Raw genomic sequence first — 17,289 nt, forward strand, 5'->3', positions numbered from 1 at the left:
AGGGTTGGCCTGTCCCCGAGGGTGGACTCGAGGTCGTGCTCTCTTGCCCAGAGCTCAGGGGTTCCTGTTCTGTGCATGCCAGGTTCTGGTGGGAGTTCCTCCTGCCCACGCAAGCCGGGTGAGTGCGTCTTCTCCCCGAGCACCTGCTCTGTGTTCCGCTTGGGGCTCTGCCTGCTTGCAGCCAGGCTGACAGAGTGCATGGCAGAGTCACCGTTGATTCCAAAACAGGCCTTTCCTCGACACTTGAACGACACCGAGCACTTGATCTGGGCCAGGCACCGTCGTCGGTGATTTACTGGCATGGTCTTGTTTAGTCTTCGTTTAAGAGGAGAGATTATTGCCTCCACTTCATCAGCGAGGACTCTGAGGCTCACTGTGTGCCCGGGGTTACCCCGCTGGCTGGTTGCCTCAGTGGCAGAGGTGAGATCTGAATCCAGGTCTGTGTGAGCCCCAGGCCAGAGCTCTTGTTTGGTGCCCAGAGAAGATGAGCAAAGGCACAGAGGTGGCATGGGTTTGGAGGGCGGGTAGTGCAATGACCACGTGAGGACAGACAGCCTGGACCGGACAAGGCGAGGTTTGTCCAGAGCCCAGCACGTTGAGTGAGGGCTGTCTTGAGAGGGTGTCCTGCAATCTTCTTTCTGCTGCAAACCATGGGGATGGGGTAAGGGTCTTTGCAGAGACCCCAGATCCCACCCTTCCCAGGGATTGAGTGGGGAGCGGCGGGTGTGGACGTGTGTGTGCTCACGGTTCTCTGGCATGCACTTTATGCCAGGCACTGGGTCGGATGCTTTAAAGGATGTTCCCCCCATTTAATCCTCCAGCAACAACAGGAGGTAGATTGTAATGAGTCCATTCTACAGAGAAGGGAACTGAGATATGAGTAGGTCAGCTCACTTGCTTGCACATAGAACAAGTAAGCCGAGGAGCTGCCATTCCGACACAGCCCTGTGCCCTTCAGAGCATGCAGGCCTCGCCTGGCAGGCCAGTTGGCTGAGTGGTATGGAACCTGCAGACCAGGGGCCCAGATCTTGGCCCCAGCGGCACCAGAGCCTCAGGGGGCTCGCCCTCTGGGAACTGCCCTCCTGCAGCCTCAGTCGTGGGATCTGATTGGCTACTTTGCAGCCCAACAGCATCTTCCAGGCAGGTGTGAGAGCAGAGGCCCAGCATCCACTGCCACTTCCTGTCCCGGCCCGGTCTGCTGCCTTGCTGCCCAGGGCAGCTGAGTTCCAGGTGCGCTGCTGTCCACCACCAAGGTTAGAAAGGCACGTGAGATGGGAGACGGAATTCCTACCTGCTGGGAGCGTGCACCCGTGCACAGAACACCCAGGAAGACCCCACACGACTGGAGAATGCTGTCAGAGAGATGCTGAGGGCCGTGTGTGGTGGCGAGGGCTGCCAGGGAGCAGAGAAAGTGCTCTGTGGAAGAGGCGGGATTTTCGGAGAAGAGAGGTCTGGGGGCAGGGACGTCCAGAGGACTGCCATCGATTCACCTGCCATGTGCGTTGATGCCTCAAATCCTCCCCTGACCTTGCCCGGGTGGTGTCTTTATCGCCACATGACAGATGAGGAAACGGACGTTAGGAAGGTTGGGTAACTTGCCCCCGTGAGTGTACAACCAACAGGCTGGCCCTGGTTACCCTGGGTTCCGAGTCGTGGGAAGAAGCGTGGGAAAGGCGGTGGGGCCAGCAGTACCCGCATCCCCTGATGAGAACCTGCTCGGCGGCTGGAGCTCAGAGCAGCTCACAGTGGTGGGGAGCAGAGGACAGTACTGACGCCTGAGAGAGCAGGGAGAGGGGTGCTGTGCTGAGAGCTGGGGGCGGCTGGAGGAGCGGCTCTTCGTGGGACTTTGAGGGATGGGTGGGAGCCGGCTCAGGCGACGCGGGAGCAGGGCACAGGCGGCCTTGGCTGAAGTAACAACCTCCCGGGGGGAGTCCTCTGTTTCATTAGCAGGCCTCTTTTATGTTGCGAGAGGCAGGATGGCGTGCCCTGGCCTGAACACAGAGCCGCCCCCCCCACCCCCCGCCCCAGGTTTGGAAAGAAGCCTCGTGCCAGGCCTGGCTGTGGAGCAGCGTGTTAATTAGGCGGCCCCTTTGTCCGGGAGGGGCCTTGTGTTCATGTCTCAATGAGCAGGCTGGTGACAGTTGTCAAAACACATGGTGCTCGGCCAGAGCTCCGCGGAAGCCCTCACTCCGCGGCCCCCGCCTGCACCAGGCTCGGAGTGTGCCCCTGCGCCATCCGGCTGTCTGCCCGCATCCACCCGGGCCCTGCAGGTTGAGGGGGCGGGGGACAGGGGATGGGGCTCCCCTGAGAAACAGGCGTGGGCTTTTTCCCAGACCCTGCTGCCCAGGCCGAGCAGGCCGGTTCCCCAGGAGGCGTCTGGACCTGTCCGCGTGGACTCACATGACAGGTTGCCCGGGTGCTGACATCTGATAACGTGCCCCAGCCGGCGGGGGGCAGGGTGGCCCGGGCCCTGTGCTTGGTGTTCTGTGTTCCAGTTTGGAGTTTGGCCTTCTCGTTTATGGCCGTTTCTACCCCAAAGTACCCTTTCGCCTTCCAAAGTCTGCTTGCCTTGTGTTCCACAGAAACTTCCTCCTCCCATGAGGCTGCCTAAGCCTGCTGGGGTGGGTGCCCGCCTCCCCGTGCCTTCCAGCACCTCTAAAACACTCTGAAACTTAAGATTTGCAAGTGGAGTATTCTCTGGGGAACAGAGGGCGTCTGGCATGTAGGGAAACAGACTGTGTGGGGTGTGCATAGGGCTCAGGGTCTGTGCCCCTGGCCTTTCAGGAGCTGCCCACTGTTGGGCCACCAGAGCTCTAATCTAAGAGGCTGACTTGAGGAAACCTTGAATTTACAGGAGGCTTCTGTTTTCCAACTGCTTTCCTGTCCCAGGTCATCTCTATGCCAGCGATGGGGAAATTGCTGCCCAAGCTCCTGCCTGGTGGCGGGCGGAAGCCAGCGCTGGCTGGGCCTTGTGGTCGGGTCTGCCCCTTGGGTGGCATGATAGCTGGTGCGTCTGTCCGAGAGCACAGCCCTGGCTCTTGTTTCCACTCTCGGGGCCTGGTGCCATCAGGCTTGCAGGACTGGGCGAGCACACAGGCCGTGGCGCCTTTGACGTGTGTACTGGGTTCACTCAAGGCATTGTGGAGAGAGCACTTGTGCCAAGGGTGACAGGCTCGGGTCCAGTCCGTGCCCTGCTGCGTGTCCCCCGGTGATCATGGGGTGGGTCTGTTAACTCTCCTGAGCCTCTGTTTCCTCAGATTGACCTGCCTGGATCTCAGTAAAGACCAGAAACAGTGTGCGTGAAGGGTGGAGCCGAGGGAGGGCCCCATGGTGGCCGCTGTTGTCCTGGGGTCAGGGCTGTAGCCCAGCCCTTTGGCTGGAGAACCCCAACAGCCATCTGACCCTCTGGACCTCTCTGTTCTATTCCCTAGACCTTCACAGCCTGGTGCAACTCCCACCTGCGGAAGGCCGGCACGCAGATCGAGAACATCGACGAGGACTTCCGAGATGGCCTGAAGCTCATGCTCCTCCTGGAAGTCATTTCAGGTGAGGCTCCCCTCCTGCCAAGCGCATCGCACCCCGAGCGGGGCCTGTGCAGCTGTGCCGCTGCTGCTGGGAGGAGAGCGAGGCCTTTGACGGCTGCGGGAGCAGGGGGTCTGGGCGTCACTGCTGGGGCAGGCCAGAGTGCCGGGGCAGCAGGCTCCAGAGAGCTCTGGGGACCCTAAAGCTTCTGTGCTTCTCTCTCTCTCTCTCCCCGTTTCTCGGTGCTCGGCTCTCAGGGGAACGGTTACCCAAGCCGGAGCGGGGCAAGATGCGAGTGCACAAGATCAACAATGTGAACAAGGCGCTGGACTTCATCGCCAGCAAGGGGGTCAAGCTGGTCTCCATTGGGGCCGAAGGTGAGCTGGGCTGCGGGCCTCCGTTCCTGACCTGCAGGCTCTGAGGCCCGGCCTCTGCGTTCTGAACAGAAGTCGTGTTGGGGGCAGAACACTTGGGGTGCTTAGAGCCCCAATGAGTATTCAGCAGTGACCGTCCTCCATGTGACGTAGGCCCCACCAGCTCCCCCTCCCTGCACCCACAGCTCCATCCCGTCCGAGTGTGGGGTTGGGTGCTCCGGTCGTGCGGGGCAGGCTGCTGCTGCGGCGAGAGGAATGGCTTTGACTCAGACCCTGGACGCCATCCCCATGCTGGGCCTGAGAGATATTGACAGACGGTGACAGAGCCTCTCTCGGTGCCGGGAGCACCTTTGCCCCTAGGCCCTGCCTGGTGTCTGTGGGCAGACGGGAACACAGAGGAGAGAGGGCACGGGAGGCCTGGTGTCAGTGTCAGGGCTCCGGGGCAGGGAGTGCGGGCCCAAAGGTCAATGCCCAGACCCTGCTGGGCACACTGGCTGGGAGAGTTTGACCTCTGGCTGGATACCCAGGGTCCCTGTCTGCCCCGTGGGGACACCCAGAACTGTGACCCTCCCTTCAGGCCCTCCCTCAGAGTGACAACGGCTGTCCCTCAGCAGTGGGCTGCCGTGTCGAGCTCACAGGCACTTTGGGAGACGAGGTGAGGCCTGATGGAGCCCAGCAGCTCCCCGTCAGCCCCGCTCGCAGTCCTGCTCAGTAGACGGAGCAGAGTTTCCTCCGCCCCGACGTCCATGTTGTCCCAGCTTTTAGAAAAACAAAGGAAACTAATTGCTGTTAATGACAGGGCTCAGAGAGTTTGGCCCAGACTCTAGACCAGAACGCATGTACGGCGTTCCAAGGCTCTGCTCCCGCTGGGGACCTCTCGGGGAGGGGCGCCAAGCCCCACATGCCACGGTCGAGGGGGCTGGTGTTTGTTTAGAAAAATCAAAACCCCAAAATCCAGTCAGGGCCTGAGAATTTCTGTCCTTCATGGATGTTTCCTCCTGGCTGCCCTCCAGCCTGCTTCTCGCAGCTGCGTCTGTGTTGCTCACATGCTAGCCTGTGAATGCGGAGCTCAGAGGAGAGACCGGCGGTCATCTGTCTTCATCTGGAGAAAAACTCAGTCTGAAAATGTCCTCTGTCCGTGCCCAAATGGGTTCACTCCCAGCCCCTGGGACCATCGGCCTTGGGACAGAGCTGGGGGCAGCCTACAGGAGGCACTGGAGGGCTTGGGGACCCGAGAGCCCCGCCCGCAGCCGCCCCCTCTCCCGGCCCTCTCTCAGGTGTCAGCAGTTGCAGGAACAGGCTTCCCGGTGGGGGTTATGAGAAGGGACGGGGGTCGGAAGCACAGCTGCATGTCCGAGGAGCAGCTGGTGGCTGTGCCATGAGAGAAGCCAGCTTCCTCGCCTCACAGGAGCTCTCTGAGCCCTCTGAGACCGGCTGCCTCGTGTAACCGGGGGTGCAGGAGCTGCGACCTCCTCTCCAGACTGTGCCCATCCCCGGCCTACATCTCCTGAGGGACTCTCTCCTCTGCCCCGGGCTGGGGCGGGCCCGGGGCTCTGCCTTGTTTCCAGCCCTGGGAAAGGATGGGGACAGACACTGTGTCCCCCCTTCTCTGGGCAGCGGGCTGTGCCTATCTCCTTATCCTGCAGCTCTAAAGCCAAAGCTGCCCTCAGCCCTCAGCCTGCGGCTTGGCCGTGGGGAGCTTCTCCACTGTGGCTGATGGAGCCCCTACCCTCTCCTCTCCAGGGTGTCCTTGGGGAAGGGTGGCCCCATCCTCTGGGTGACACTATGGCTCCTTTCCAGTCAAGCCCGCCCCAGAGTTCTCTGTTCTCGAGGGTCAGTGAGCAGGTCTCCTGATGTGCCCTCTGTTGTCCCTGCCTTCTTCCTGCGTCTGGTGTGCTGCATGTGGGCAGAGGCAAAGGACCACCAGGGGCACTTCTGGCAGCAGATGCTGAGCCACGCCCGCTCACCCTCTTCCCTCACCTGTCAGTGGACACAGGGGGCCCTGAGTGTGGGAGGGATGAGTTCTCTCTAGGTTGCTGAAGCTGGAGCCTGTGTGGTCCAGAACCTCCCCTCTTACCTGCACAAGTGAGAGAGGGGTTGGGTTTCCGTTAGTCAGGAAGGCCTGTGCCTGGAGCTGGGCCTGGTGTCCCCACTCTTCCCTTCCTGCAGCGTCGCATCTTTCCTGGGGGCTGGGCCCAGGTCCTGGGGGTACCGTCGTGATCATGAAGAGACAGTGAACACATAATCAGACTGACAGATCCACGCCAGAAAATGGCGATCCGTGTGTGAGGGCAGGGCAGGTGCGGGGGAGGACCAGGACGGGCATGGGGAGGTCGGGGGCCGTTCTGAAGCATGACGAGTAAGCAGAGGCTGGCAGGATGGGAAGGACCAGTCGTCTGAGGAAGGAGGGTCCAGGTGTGCTCTGGGTGGACAGAGGTGGGAGGTCCTTAAGGCAAGAAAGAGGCTGGCTTGCCAAAAGGACGCAGCTAGAGAGCACGGGGAGGTGGGCCGGGTCCCTCAGGGCGGCCTTGTAAGCCGGACTCTGGAACATGGGCTCTGTTTTTGGCGTCTCAGTGGAGCTTTAAGTAGGCGAGTGACTCAATCTGTCACAGCTTTTAAAACGACCACCTGGCTGCTGTGTAGAGGGGGGTGCAGGGGGGTGCAGCAGGCACTGCGTTGAGCTCTGGGGGACACGACAGTGGCTTAGACAAAGGTGGCAGCAGTGAGGTTGGAGGGAAGTGGACAGATTCTCAGCAGAGAGTAGTGCAGTGCACCCGCTGGGGGAGACATGCCCACAAAGGCCCATAAATGCACGATGGAGGTATGCGCAGAGGCCAGGGCTGCAGGCTGGCTTCGGGACAGGCCTTGGTCAGGAGCAGCATCCTGAGCTGGATCAAGACAGTGAGCAGGGTGGGGGGAGACGAGGCCTGCACAGCTGAGGACACGTGCACAGAAGCCCGAAGGTGCTAAGCAGTGGAAGGGTTTGGGGCCAGTGCTTCCCAGAGCATTCAGGGGACACTGTCTCCTGGGTGCTTGGCGGGGACAGACAGTTGGAGCCAGTCTATAGACAGGACCAGAGGGCTGCCTGAGGGGTCTCTCTCTGGTGTAACAGCTGTCTCACCCTCTGCCCCCTTTCCCGCATGCAGAGATCGTGGACGGCAACGCAAAGATGACCCTGGGAATGATCTGGACCATCATCCTCAGGTTCGCCATCCAGGATATCTCTGTGGAAGGTGAGAGCCAGGAGCCTGCTGACCGGCAGGCTTTCTCCCCACCCCACACTCACCCGATCTCGGCAAGTTAGATTAGCGTTTGGGCGTCTGGTCCTCATGTTTCCAGCCTCTTCCCTGTCTCCTGGCATCACTCACAGGGCTGGCCCTGCCCAGGAGTGGTTAGTGGAGCGGCTGGCCTAGGCTGCAGGCGAATGGGGTCCCCTCAGGCCTCCATGTTGGTGGACTCCTCACCACCCTCGTCAGGCAGGCCTGCTTGGCCCCCTTTTACAGTCAAGGAACTGAGTCACCGAGCAGCCTAGTGGTGGAGTCAGGCCTGGCTTGGTTCTCCTGGGCATCAGTGCCGACATATTTCTGCTTGACACCCCCACCCTCAGCCCTTTGCCTCCATGGACCTGGGGTCAGTCCAGGCCACCCAGGAATGAGCCGCTTTACTTTACTTTCCTGTACGCACCACAGGAGGAGGAAAGCCCCCCAAGCCAGCATGTAGAGGGGGCTTCTGGGGACAGGCCACAGCGGTGAACAGGACAGATGTGTTCCCTGCCCTCGTAGCAGACCAGTCTGTCATGGAGAGTTAGAGCTGTCCACAAGGGATGAAGGACCACCTGGACCCCCAACTCTGCTCCCCTGAAGCCGTGGCGAGGGCTGCGAGCCCCTGAGTGGGCAGGGCCTGGGGCTCTGGCCCTCGGCTGATTCTCCCCCCAGCGCAGGGGAGGCCGAGGTGGCGTCAAGGCCTGTTTGTGGTGCGTTCTGGCCGTTAAAGGCACAGGCTTTGCGGTCAGACACATAGCATAGGTTCAGGCCCTGATGTCCTGTCGTTGCCACTTCCTGGGGTGACCCTGGGCGAGTGGCTTCTCAGGGCCATGCACGCGGATCGGCTTTAGGATCAGCAGAGGCCTGCCCGTATCTGGAACAGAGGGGCTGTTGCTCTGGGCTCTGCTGCTCTGTCGACACCCTGCCCCCGGCCTCTGTCTGACCTGGGCCCGAGCTGAAAGCGCGATCTGCCCGGGCTGGTCCCAAGGCTTTCGTTTCAAGCCGATGCTCACCGTCCTTGTGTGTTTTGCAGAGACGTCTGCCAAGGAAGGGCTCCTTCTCTGGTGCCAGAGGAAGACCGCCCCGTATAAGAACGTCAACGTGCAGAACTTCCACATCAGGTGAGCACCTGCCGAGGGTCCCAGCCCACCTCCTTCCCTCGCTTCTTCCTGGGCTGCCACGCCGTCCTCCCACCTGCCTCTTTTCTGTCTTTCTGTTGTCGTCTGTGAGATGCCAGCCCTCGGGGCCCTCCCCTGCCACTGGCCCCCGTGAGCTCCTTAGAAGGTCCCTGCATCCTCTCCGAGGAGGGGGAGGAGGCAGTCGCCACGCTGTCCTGGGCTGAAGGCTTTAAGGCCCGGCTCTCTGGTGGGCTTTATAGAATCTTCTTCCTCCCCAAGCAAGGAAATGTAGAGACAACAACAAAACTCTGCCTTTATTTTGACCTCGCAAGAGGGACGCGTCCTGAGAGTTGCCAGTGAATTTCGTGTTAGGAAAATGGGCTCTGTGTCCACTATGATGAACAAGACTCAGCCCCGCCATGAAGCTGCCCTCCCTCGGGAGACAGGGAAATGAGACATGTCTACCACCACCGTAACAGGAGCTAGCATGGTCAGCGCCATGTGAGATCCAGAGTGCGGGAGGCTGTGTGGCCTGCTGGTCAGGAGCGCGGCCTTGGGGTGCCCTGATCAGGTCCGGCTTGGCTTGACTTCACCCCTCTGAGCCTCTGGTGTCCTTGTGGGGGATGGACCAGGGACGAGGCACACATCGGAGTGAAGAATGAGGCCTCCTGGGCCCCAGAGAGGGCCTGCTATATCCCAGGCTCTCTGGGGCCCTGGCATTGGGGGTTGGGGACCGTTCCATCGTCCTCCCCCACGAATAGCGTGTGGTACCTCCCTGATGTCCTCTGTGTGTCTCCTTCCTTTTCCTGTCACCAACTGCCTGGTCCTCTCTGCAGTTCTCACTCATTTATTTCTTCAATTGATACAAATCTATGGAGTGCCTACCCTGTGCCAAGAGTGGGACCAAAATGAATCCTGCCCCTGGAAGGTTGCATAGGGGCCCCGTAGCTGACAAAGGCACACAGCTGCAGGTGGCGAGGACTGCTCTGCAGATACAAGGCAGGACGAGGTGATGGACAGTGAAAAGGGGCAGCACCTCTGTCGGGGGCCCTCCCGAGGAGGTCCATTAAACCTGACCCCACATGAACAGCCCTTAGAGGGCCTCAGGGAGGGACATGTGGCCAGTCTAGCTTGTGACCAGCGTCGTCTTCCTCTAAACAGAGACCCTCATGCCAAGCCACACTCACTCTGGCATTCAGCCAGCCCGAAGTTCAGGTCAGCCAAGGGGCAGAGGTCACAGTGTAGGCCCTGGCCTCCCGCAGTGGGCCGTCTTGCCCAGGGGCCTGTCCAGGGCCGGGGAGCCTTGCATGTGCCGAGGGCAGCAGGCACGGCCCTCCCAGTAGCTGCAGTCCTGGAGTGTCGTACGGCTGGGGTGCTGGGCTGGGCGTTCACACGTTCACTCGTGTCATCCTCACCACGGCCCTCGGAAGGAGGGACTGTGCCTCTTTTCTAGACAGGGAACCCGAGGGAGTAGATTATGGGACTTGCCCTAGGTCATGCTGACAAGTGGGAGAGCCAGGATTTGTCCGGCTCCAGCGGTCATACTCTTGGCTGCTGTGCCGTGCCGTCCCCCTGCAGGGCCTGGCACGCACACTCAGCTGCCCCGATAAGCAGGAATCCATCATTCCTCAAGGTGTGCGGGGCCTCTCAGCGCTCCCAGGACAGTGTGTGCGCCCTCTTCATGAGCTTTCCTTTCCGTCCACAGCTGGAAGGACGGTCTTGCCTTCAATGCCCTGATCCACCGGCACAGACCAGAGCTGATCGAGTACGACAAGCTGAGAAAGGTGTGTGTCCTTTGCGTCCTCAAGGGCCTCAGCCCGAGTCCCACCCCAACTCTCGGTCACCTCCCCCAGGCCCAGCCATCGCTGGCGTCCAGAGCTGGATCCTGGGCTCAGACGGGCAGGCTGGGAGAGCCTCGTGCCAGCTGCTGTCAGACCCCAGGCTAGATGGCTGATTCTCACCTCCCTTGTTCCCTCGGGCCCGGTCCTCTTCTCCCTCCGTGGGCACTGCAACTGCCTGGGATTATGTCGGGGCCTGGCCAGCCAGGCCTTCCAGTTCCCCTTGCTTAACTCCTAGATTCTGGAAGCCTTCTCTCTCTGCCCCTGGGGGAGGGGGTAGATGTTTCGTGGGCAGGGTCCTGTTCTGATTTGCCTACACAAAGCTTATGACCCTGTAAGACCTAGGCCCTGCCCTCGAGGAGTGCCCAGCCTCGTGGGGAAGGCAGGACAAGGTGTCCAGAGCAGACAAGCCGCATGAGGCTGTGCACATGTGCTCAGGCCGAGGGGAGGCCGGGTGGGGGTTGACTGGGCGGGGCTGTGGAGGAGGGATAGGACCCTGCCCAGCCAGTGGGAGGGGTCTCTGGAGGGGGAGGCAGCCTAGAGCCAGAGAGAGGGCATTCCAGGTGGGGGGCACGTGAGGGATGGTCAGGGTGGAGTGGGCTTCAATCCCATAGGCAGTGGGAGGCAGCGTGCAGGATGCTCTGGGCGCGTAGAAACGTGGAAGCCTTGGTTTGCTCCCTTCCCCCCCCCCCCCCTCCACCCTCCAACCCCCCCGGGGCTCTCCCAGGTCTGGACCACACTTTCTGGGGCTCAGGACAGGGGTCTGTATCTGGGGTCTCGGGGGTGGCTGGAAGTTGGAAGAAAAGAGTGCACCTGCATTTTTTTCTGGAGAAAAGGTCCATAGTTACCCCTCAAAGATTTCCAGGGGATTCCTCTTGGTAGGAATTGACTGTCTCTGGGTGTCCCCCGTCCCTGCAGCTGCACAGGTGGCTGAGAGCTGCCTAAAGGAACTTTTCCAGTCCTGTCCCTTCCCGGGTCCCACCTTCCGGGCCAGCCCTTCCTTACTCTCTTCTGCTTCTGCCTCCTGCCCCTGACGGATTTCTTCCTCCTTCCCTCGCCGACCCCCCCAGGACGACCCAGTCACCAACCTGAACAATGCCTTTGAAGTGGCCGAGAAATACCTAGACATTCCCAAGATGTTGGATGCAGAGGGTAAGTGCATCGGTTTTGTTCAGTCGACACCCTGCTTTGTGGGCGTGGCTAGCAGTAACTTCAGGAGCTGGCAGAGCCTGCCAGGATGGCTGGATGAACTTGGGTGAACTGGGGACAGTGGTGTTGCGGGGGGAGCCTGAGCAGGACAGGCACGCTTGGGGGTGGAGAAGCTGGAAGAGGATCGGCTCTGGGGGCTGCATCTTGGTCCAGGGCCCGGGCACCTGCCTGACGGTCCTACTCTCCCTCGGGAGGGGTGCGGGTGGCCCGGAGGGCTGACTCCTGCCAACAGTGGAGGCCTCTCTCTGCCTCCCCGCCTGCCGCAGGCTCAGTGCGGAGCCCTCCGAAGGGGAGTGTTTTGTTTTTTCCTTTTCCGGCTGTGCTCCGTTTCCCAGCCATGCACCACCCCCAGCTGGGACTGGTGCCTCTGGCCTCCGGGGGCCCCTGGGGTTGTCTGTCCAGCAGACCCTTGAGGCCGTTCTCAGAGAGAGGAAGTGGCCTCATTCCAATCCGGTTCCCACAGCCTTGGCCTTTCCAGAGACCCAGGGGGCTGGGGGGCTGAGGGTGTGGCCAAGCCCACCGGAGTCACAGGGGTCACTGGATCAGCTCTGAGGGTCCCTCTCCCGGGGTGGCTCTGGCCTTGGAGCCTCTGGATCCCGGGAGCCGCCCTCCCCCGCCCCTGCTGGGCGGATTAACCCTTGTTGTTCACTTGCAGACATTGTGAACACGGCCCGGCCCGACGAGAAGGCCATAATGACCTATGTGTCCAGCTTCTACCATGCCTTTTCGGGAGCGCAGAAGGTACCGGGCAGGGCCAGGCAGGCCCCCCCGCCGCCACTGCCCAATGCCGCTGCTGCCTCTCGCTCCACGCTCACTTCGTTTCTCTTGCAGATGGCAGTGGCCTCTCTCTCCGACTGGAAGCCACCCCCCAGCTCCCTGGCATTGCTGCCCATTTAGTCTTTGCTCACACTACCTCTCGAGGGCCTCTTCTGTGCCAGGCTCTGCTCTGGGCACTGAGGGTACAGTAGGGACTGAGGCAGGCAGAGTCCCTCCTCTCGTGTGGCTGACATTCTAGTGGGTGAAATAGACGGTAGGCAAGTCCTCAGAGGAGGCATTTCATGTGGTGACCAGTGCAGTAGAGAGCGTGGGACGTCATAGAGGTGCCCAGGGGCCGCATTAGGTCTGAAGGGCGAGTGAGCAGCCACTGGGAGTGATGAGCAGAATTGGTAGGAAAATCGCTCCAGGCAGAGGGCAGAGCAAGGTCAAAGGCCCCGAGGCAGAAATAAGCTTGGCTTGTCCAAGGAGTGGCTGGAGAATGGTTAGCGAGGAGAGGAGAGTTGGAAAGTGAGGCTGGAGCAGGTGACAGGGCCAGGCTGTGTAGGACCGTTGTCATCTGGGGTCAGGAGTTTGGGTTTATTCTGAGGCCCCCAGGAGACCGTTAGGTGGCTCATGCTAAGGTGGTAGGTGGTCGCACACAGTATGATTGACTTAGGTTTTCAGAAAGGTCAGTTAGCATTTGACTGCTCCAGACCCAAACAAGCCTTCCTTTCTGGAGCCGATGGCTAGTATCACAAGCCCAGGCCTGGTCAGAAGAGGAACCCACCTATTTGGACCCCCTCCCCACCGCCCTCTACAAACCCTCGGCAGCCGTGCCTGCAGCCCAAGCTGGGGTTTGGCTTCCAGTCCAGAGCAAGCTGTTCCTCCTGCATGAGCCTCGGCCGCCCCTGCGTCTTTCACTCTCTCCTGCCTCTCTCTCTCTCTCTCTCTCTCTGCGCAGATATTGTAGGCACTCTGAGGCCAGATGAGAAGGCCATCATGACTTACGTGTCCTGCTTCTACCACGCTTTCTCGGGGGCTCAGAAGGTGAGCTGAGGCGGAGCGCCCCTCGCTGCTGTGCCTGGAGACTTGCCCTCTCTGTCCCCTCCCGTCCCCACCACCCATCTGTGGTTGGAGCCGTGGCCAGGCCGCCGTGGCATGAGGGCTGACCCGCTCAGGTGGGTTTCTTGTGACCCTGGGCCTCCAGTGCCACCTGTGAGCCGGTGCAGGTCCGGTGCTGACATGCTGCAGATGACCCCTGTGAACACCTGTGAGGTAGGGGCGCCCCAGTTTCTCAGACGAGGCCGTTGAGGCCCAGCTCCGCATTCACGGCAGAGCTGCCGTGTGGCCCAGGCTCCACGCTGGGCCCTTTCCCCCGGAGCACTGGCTTCTGCCCCCAACTCTGAAGCTCCTTTCCCTCCCCAGCACCCCGCGAGGGCTCTCGTGAGCAGGTTAGACTCCTTGCTGAGCCGGCCCCTGCTGGCCCAGCTGTCCGGCCGGGCCCCGGCAGCCCGCTGATGCAGGCAGAGCAGGCAGGAGTGTCTGTTCCCAGAGGCAGCACCCCGTGAGCTGGGCTGACCTCACACTGCACCCGTGGGGGTCCTCCACTTCCGCAGAAAGGTGCCCAGCTGCCCCTGGGGAGAGAGGCTGCCTGGAGGCCTGGGCACCTCTGTCCCCGCTGCTTGCCTCCTGGTCTCTGGTCTTGGGCAGCGATGGACCCCTAGTGACTTGGTTTTGTGTCACCAGTTGGGAGGAGGAGAAGAAATGAGCTCTTGCTTATGGAGCTCTCACCACCTGCGAGGCACCCCTCCCAGGACCCCACGAGCATAGGCTCTAAGAGAGTCCCAGGGAGGGTGGGTGGTATCCCTGGTCAGAAGAGGAGGAAGCATGGTTCAGGGAGGTGGGAGCTGCCCCTGACGCCACAGGACAGGACTGCACCTGCGGCCTCCTGCAGAGCGCCCCCTTCAGAGCCGGGTCCAGCGGGGCCTTCCCGTGGGCGGTCTGCCCGGCCCTGCTCTGCCACCCTTAGCGCTGTGACCTCGGATAAATCACTTCCCCTCAGCTCCCCCGTCTGAAATGGGGACCATGTCAGTTCCCATCTCAGGGTTGTTCTGAAGATGAAGGCAGCTCGTACGGGTGAAGGCTTAGACGGTGCCTGGCTCCCTGAGCGCGCCGCAGATGATGGCGTCGCAGCGGCAGGGGTCTCCCCAGCCCTGTCCCGGGAGCCACATTTCAGAGCCTCTCACCAGCTGCCCTGCATGTGGTTGGAGCTTGTGTTTGGCATGTTCTGCTGGAGGGGACCCCACCCTAGTGGGGGTGGGTGGGCAGCGGTGGAAAATTCTCACCACCAATGCTGGCTAACAGCACGTTCACCACTGGACTCAGCCCTCGCGGCCCCGAGCCAGGTGCCCCACGGTGCCTTCGAGGGAGGGTGTTCTCTCCTGCCCAAAGTGCTCCTGTGCTGAGCTGGCCTCCTGTGCAGAGGGACTGAGGGAGCTGACACTGGCAGGGCAGCCCAGGTCAGAGCGTCCCGGGTTTCCGAGGCAGCGGGGCCCCTCTCGTGAGGGAGGAAACAAAGTTCAGGCTTCTCCAGCGATGAGTCCAGCTTCCCTCTGCTGCGTCTGCTGCTCAGGACAGCCTGGCCATGCTTTTTATTTTTGCCACTGTCTTGTCCCCAGAGACTCCGTCCAGGCTCTTTTTGTTTGTTTGTTTGTTTTTTTTTTGTTTTTTTTTTTTGAGGAAGATTAGCCCTGAGCTAACTACTGCCAGTCCTCCTCTTTTTGCTGAGAAAGCCTGGCCCTGAGCTAATGTCGTGCCCATCTTCCTCTACTTTATACGTGGGATGCCTACCACAGCATGGCGTGCCAAGTGGTGCCATGTCCGCACCCGGGATCTGAACCAGTGAACCCCGGGCCGGCGAGAAGTAGAATGTGTGAATTTAATAGCTGCGCCATCGGGCCGGCCCCCGTCCAGGCTCTTGAAGAGCCCTCCGGGGGTGTAGCTGTAGTCTGTCAGTGTGAGGCGAGCCCCAGCTCTGGCTCTGAGTACGCCGTTCGCTCCTGATGGTTCACTTCTAGCCGCTGAAGCGCTTGCCCCTTGCTCTTTGCTCTCGGGTTCATTCATCAGCCCTGCGTACATCACACACGCCCAGCCCCGGCTGGGTGCCAGGCGCCCAGCCGTGCAACAGACACCGATGACTGCAGCGCCTGCCCGTGTGGGTCTGCACAGCCAAGTGGGTTTCAGCTTGCGGTGCCGGTCATCTCTTCCAAGTTAGGGGTCAGGGCCTGACCTCTGTCACCCCCCATAAGCTGCGACCTGGGCTCTGCTTCCTGTGTCGCATGGGCCAGTGGTCATTGGCTGAGCCCTCCTGAGCCTCATCTGAGGGGCAGTGCCTGGGGCCGTCGACGTGTCCTGCAGCACGATGCGGGGTGTGCGTGTGCACAAACCTCGGCGGTCCCTGCTCGGCTCCCCGCCTGTCCCCTGGTGCGGCGTGTGACCGGGAGAGGCGGGCCTGGAGCCCTCCCCCAGCTCTCTGTTTTCCTTCCCCACCACTCTGTAGACCCTCCTATTTCTGTTCCTGTTCTGTTGCTGTTTCAACTCTTCCTCTTGGACCCTTTCTGTGCTTCCTGAAAGGTACCTGGTCTCTCCTCCCCCGTGTGGCACTCCTCACCTTCCTCCTCCTCCTCTCCTCGCACTGTCCCCCAGCAGCACAAGGCGGGACCTTGTCCTGTGGTTCTGGGCAGAGACTAGTCACTGTCTCCACCACTCTGCTTTCCAAGGCCCTGGCTCCCTTCTGCCCCGTGGATTGTGACTTCTGCCCAGTGAGCTGTCGACACCCACCTCCAAGGGGAGGATTAGGAAGGGGCCAGGCACGCTCTGGCTGTGTGCTGACCACCAGGCTTCTTTTGGGGGGACACCAGTACCCCTGCCCCCTGCTCTGTCCCATCGCTGTCTAGCTTGGCCTTCTACAGCCTACTCTCCCACCTAAGGGAGACCCCTTCCAGGGCTTGGCCCACCAAAGGACCCCACTCAACCTCGCCCAACCCTCCTGTTGGAGGCCACCAGAGGGCCTGTGAATCCATTTCCCCTACAGTGGGAGGGCTCCCCAGCTCCCCTCAGCACCTCCAGGGTCCAGGCCCTTAGCCGAGGGGCCCAGCTATCTGGACGGGGCCTTTAGCGGTCAGCTGCGGGGACACCAGCAAGGTCTCTCGGGACACGGCACTCAGGGCGCCATCTTGCTGGAGCTGCGCTTCCTCTCCTTCCCTCCTCGGGGAGTTCTCTGTGGGCCCTGGAGGAGCCAGCTTTCAGGGGACCTGTGTGTCAGGAGGGAGGGTTGCCAGCCCCAGGCAGCCCTGACTGTGTGCTTCCGTGACCCAGGCTGAGACGGCCGCCAACCGGATCTGCAAGGTGCTGGCTGTCAATCAGGAGAACGAGCACCTGATGGAAGATTACGAGAGGCTGGCCAGCGATGTGAGTGTGCCACTCATCCCCACCCCGGGGCCCCGCTGCAGCTGAAAGGTCGGGTCACCCCTTGTTACCCTTGGCCGGAGGTCGTGTGACACTTGCAGAGGGGAGGACCAGCATGGCAGTGAGACTTTCTAGAAAAGGTTGTAAGGTTACAGGCAGTGTTGGACCAAGCCAATTTGTGACCTCTCGGGTTGGTTTCACAAGGCTAAGGGTGACACTGGAATGTCACTCTGCTAGCTGGCTCCTGGGTCTCGAGCATGGTTTCCTACAGAGACACTCAAGGGCAGCTTCCTGAACGTTGCTCTAGAACCTCCCAGGGAGCTTTTTACAAACTCCTGTTCCCGTGCCCTTCCCCCGAGGGACTGATCAGTAGGATGGAGAGAGCAGGAGCTGGTGTGATGGTGACAGGATTGCTGTTATCATGGCAGGCCCCTGCGAGCCCCTCGTGAGCGGGCTCAGCCGTCTTCACAGCAGCCCTACGAGGAGGGCCTCCTGTCACCCTGTTTTCCAAGTGAGGAAACTGAGGCCCAGAGAGGGTCCAGCGCACGGCTACCATCACACAGCTGGTGGGACAGAACCGGGGTTCAAACCGAGGCAGCCCCACTCCAGAGCCTGGGCCCGACTGTCAGTCGGGAACATGGGCGTTTAGGACATGCCTTCTAGATTCGCTCCTTTAGTTTTTAAATTCCCAGATTAAAAAAATAAAAACACTTCAGCTCCCCGAGGGCAGTCATTTGACTGC

The 17,289-nt window shown here is 61.0% G+C and overlaps 1 protein-coding gene across 5 annotated transcripts in view; it reads left to right on the forward strand.

The window, feature by feature from the left end:
• The window catches only part of ACTN4 (actinin alpha 4), a 70,546-nt gene that overhangs the window by 38,859 nt on the left and 14,398 nt on the right, over positions 1–17,289 (forward strand). For 3 of the 5 annotated variants that reach the window (XM_023649666.2, XM_023649668.2, XM_023649671.2), the window contains exons 2-9: positions 3,432–3,546; positions 3,780–3,899; positions 7,043–7,129; positions 8,193–8,280; positions 9,983–10,061; positions 11,186–11,267; positions 11,980–12,065; positions 16,458–16,550. In XM_023649666.2, the coding sequence (XP_023505434.1) occupies positions 3,432–3,546; positions 3,780–3,899; positions 7,043–7,129; positions 8,193–8,280; positions 9,983–10,061; positions 11,186–11,267; positions 11,980–12,065; positions 16,458–16,550 (750 nt within the window). Of the gene's footprint in view, positions 1–3,431; positions 3,547–3,779; positions 3,900–7,042; positions 7,130–8,192; positions 8,281–9,982; positions 10,062–11,185; positions 11,268–11,979; positions 12,066–13,041; positions 13,128–16,457; positions 16,551–17,289 lie in introns of all 5 variants that reach the window. The other 2 variants (XM_023649667.2, XM_023649669.2) reach the window with 1 other exon arrangement.

The sequence above is a fragment of the Equus caballus genome, chromosome 10 (assembly GCF_041296265.1).
Source record: "Equus caballus isolate H_3958 breed thoroughbred chromosome 10, TB-T2T, whole genome shotgun sequence".
In the NCBI taxonomy this organism is placed as follows: Eukaryota; Metazoa; Chordata; class Mammalia; order Perissodactyla; family Equidae; genus Equus; species Equus caballus.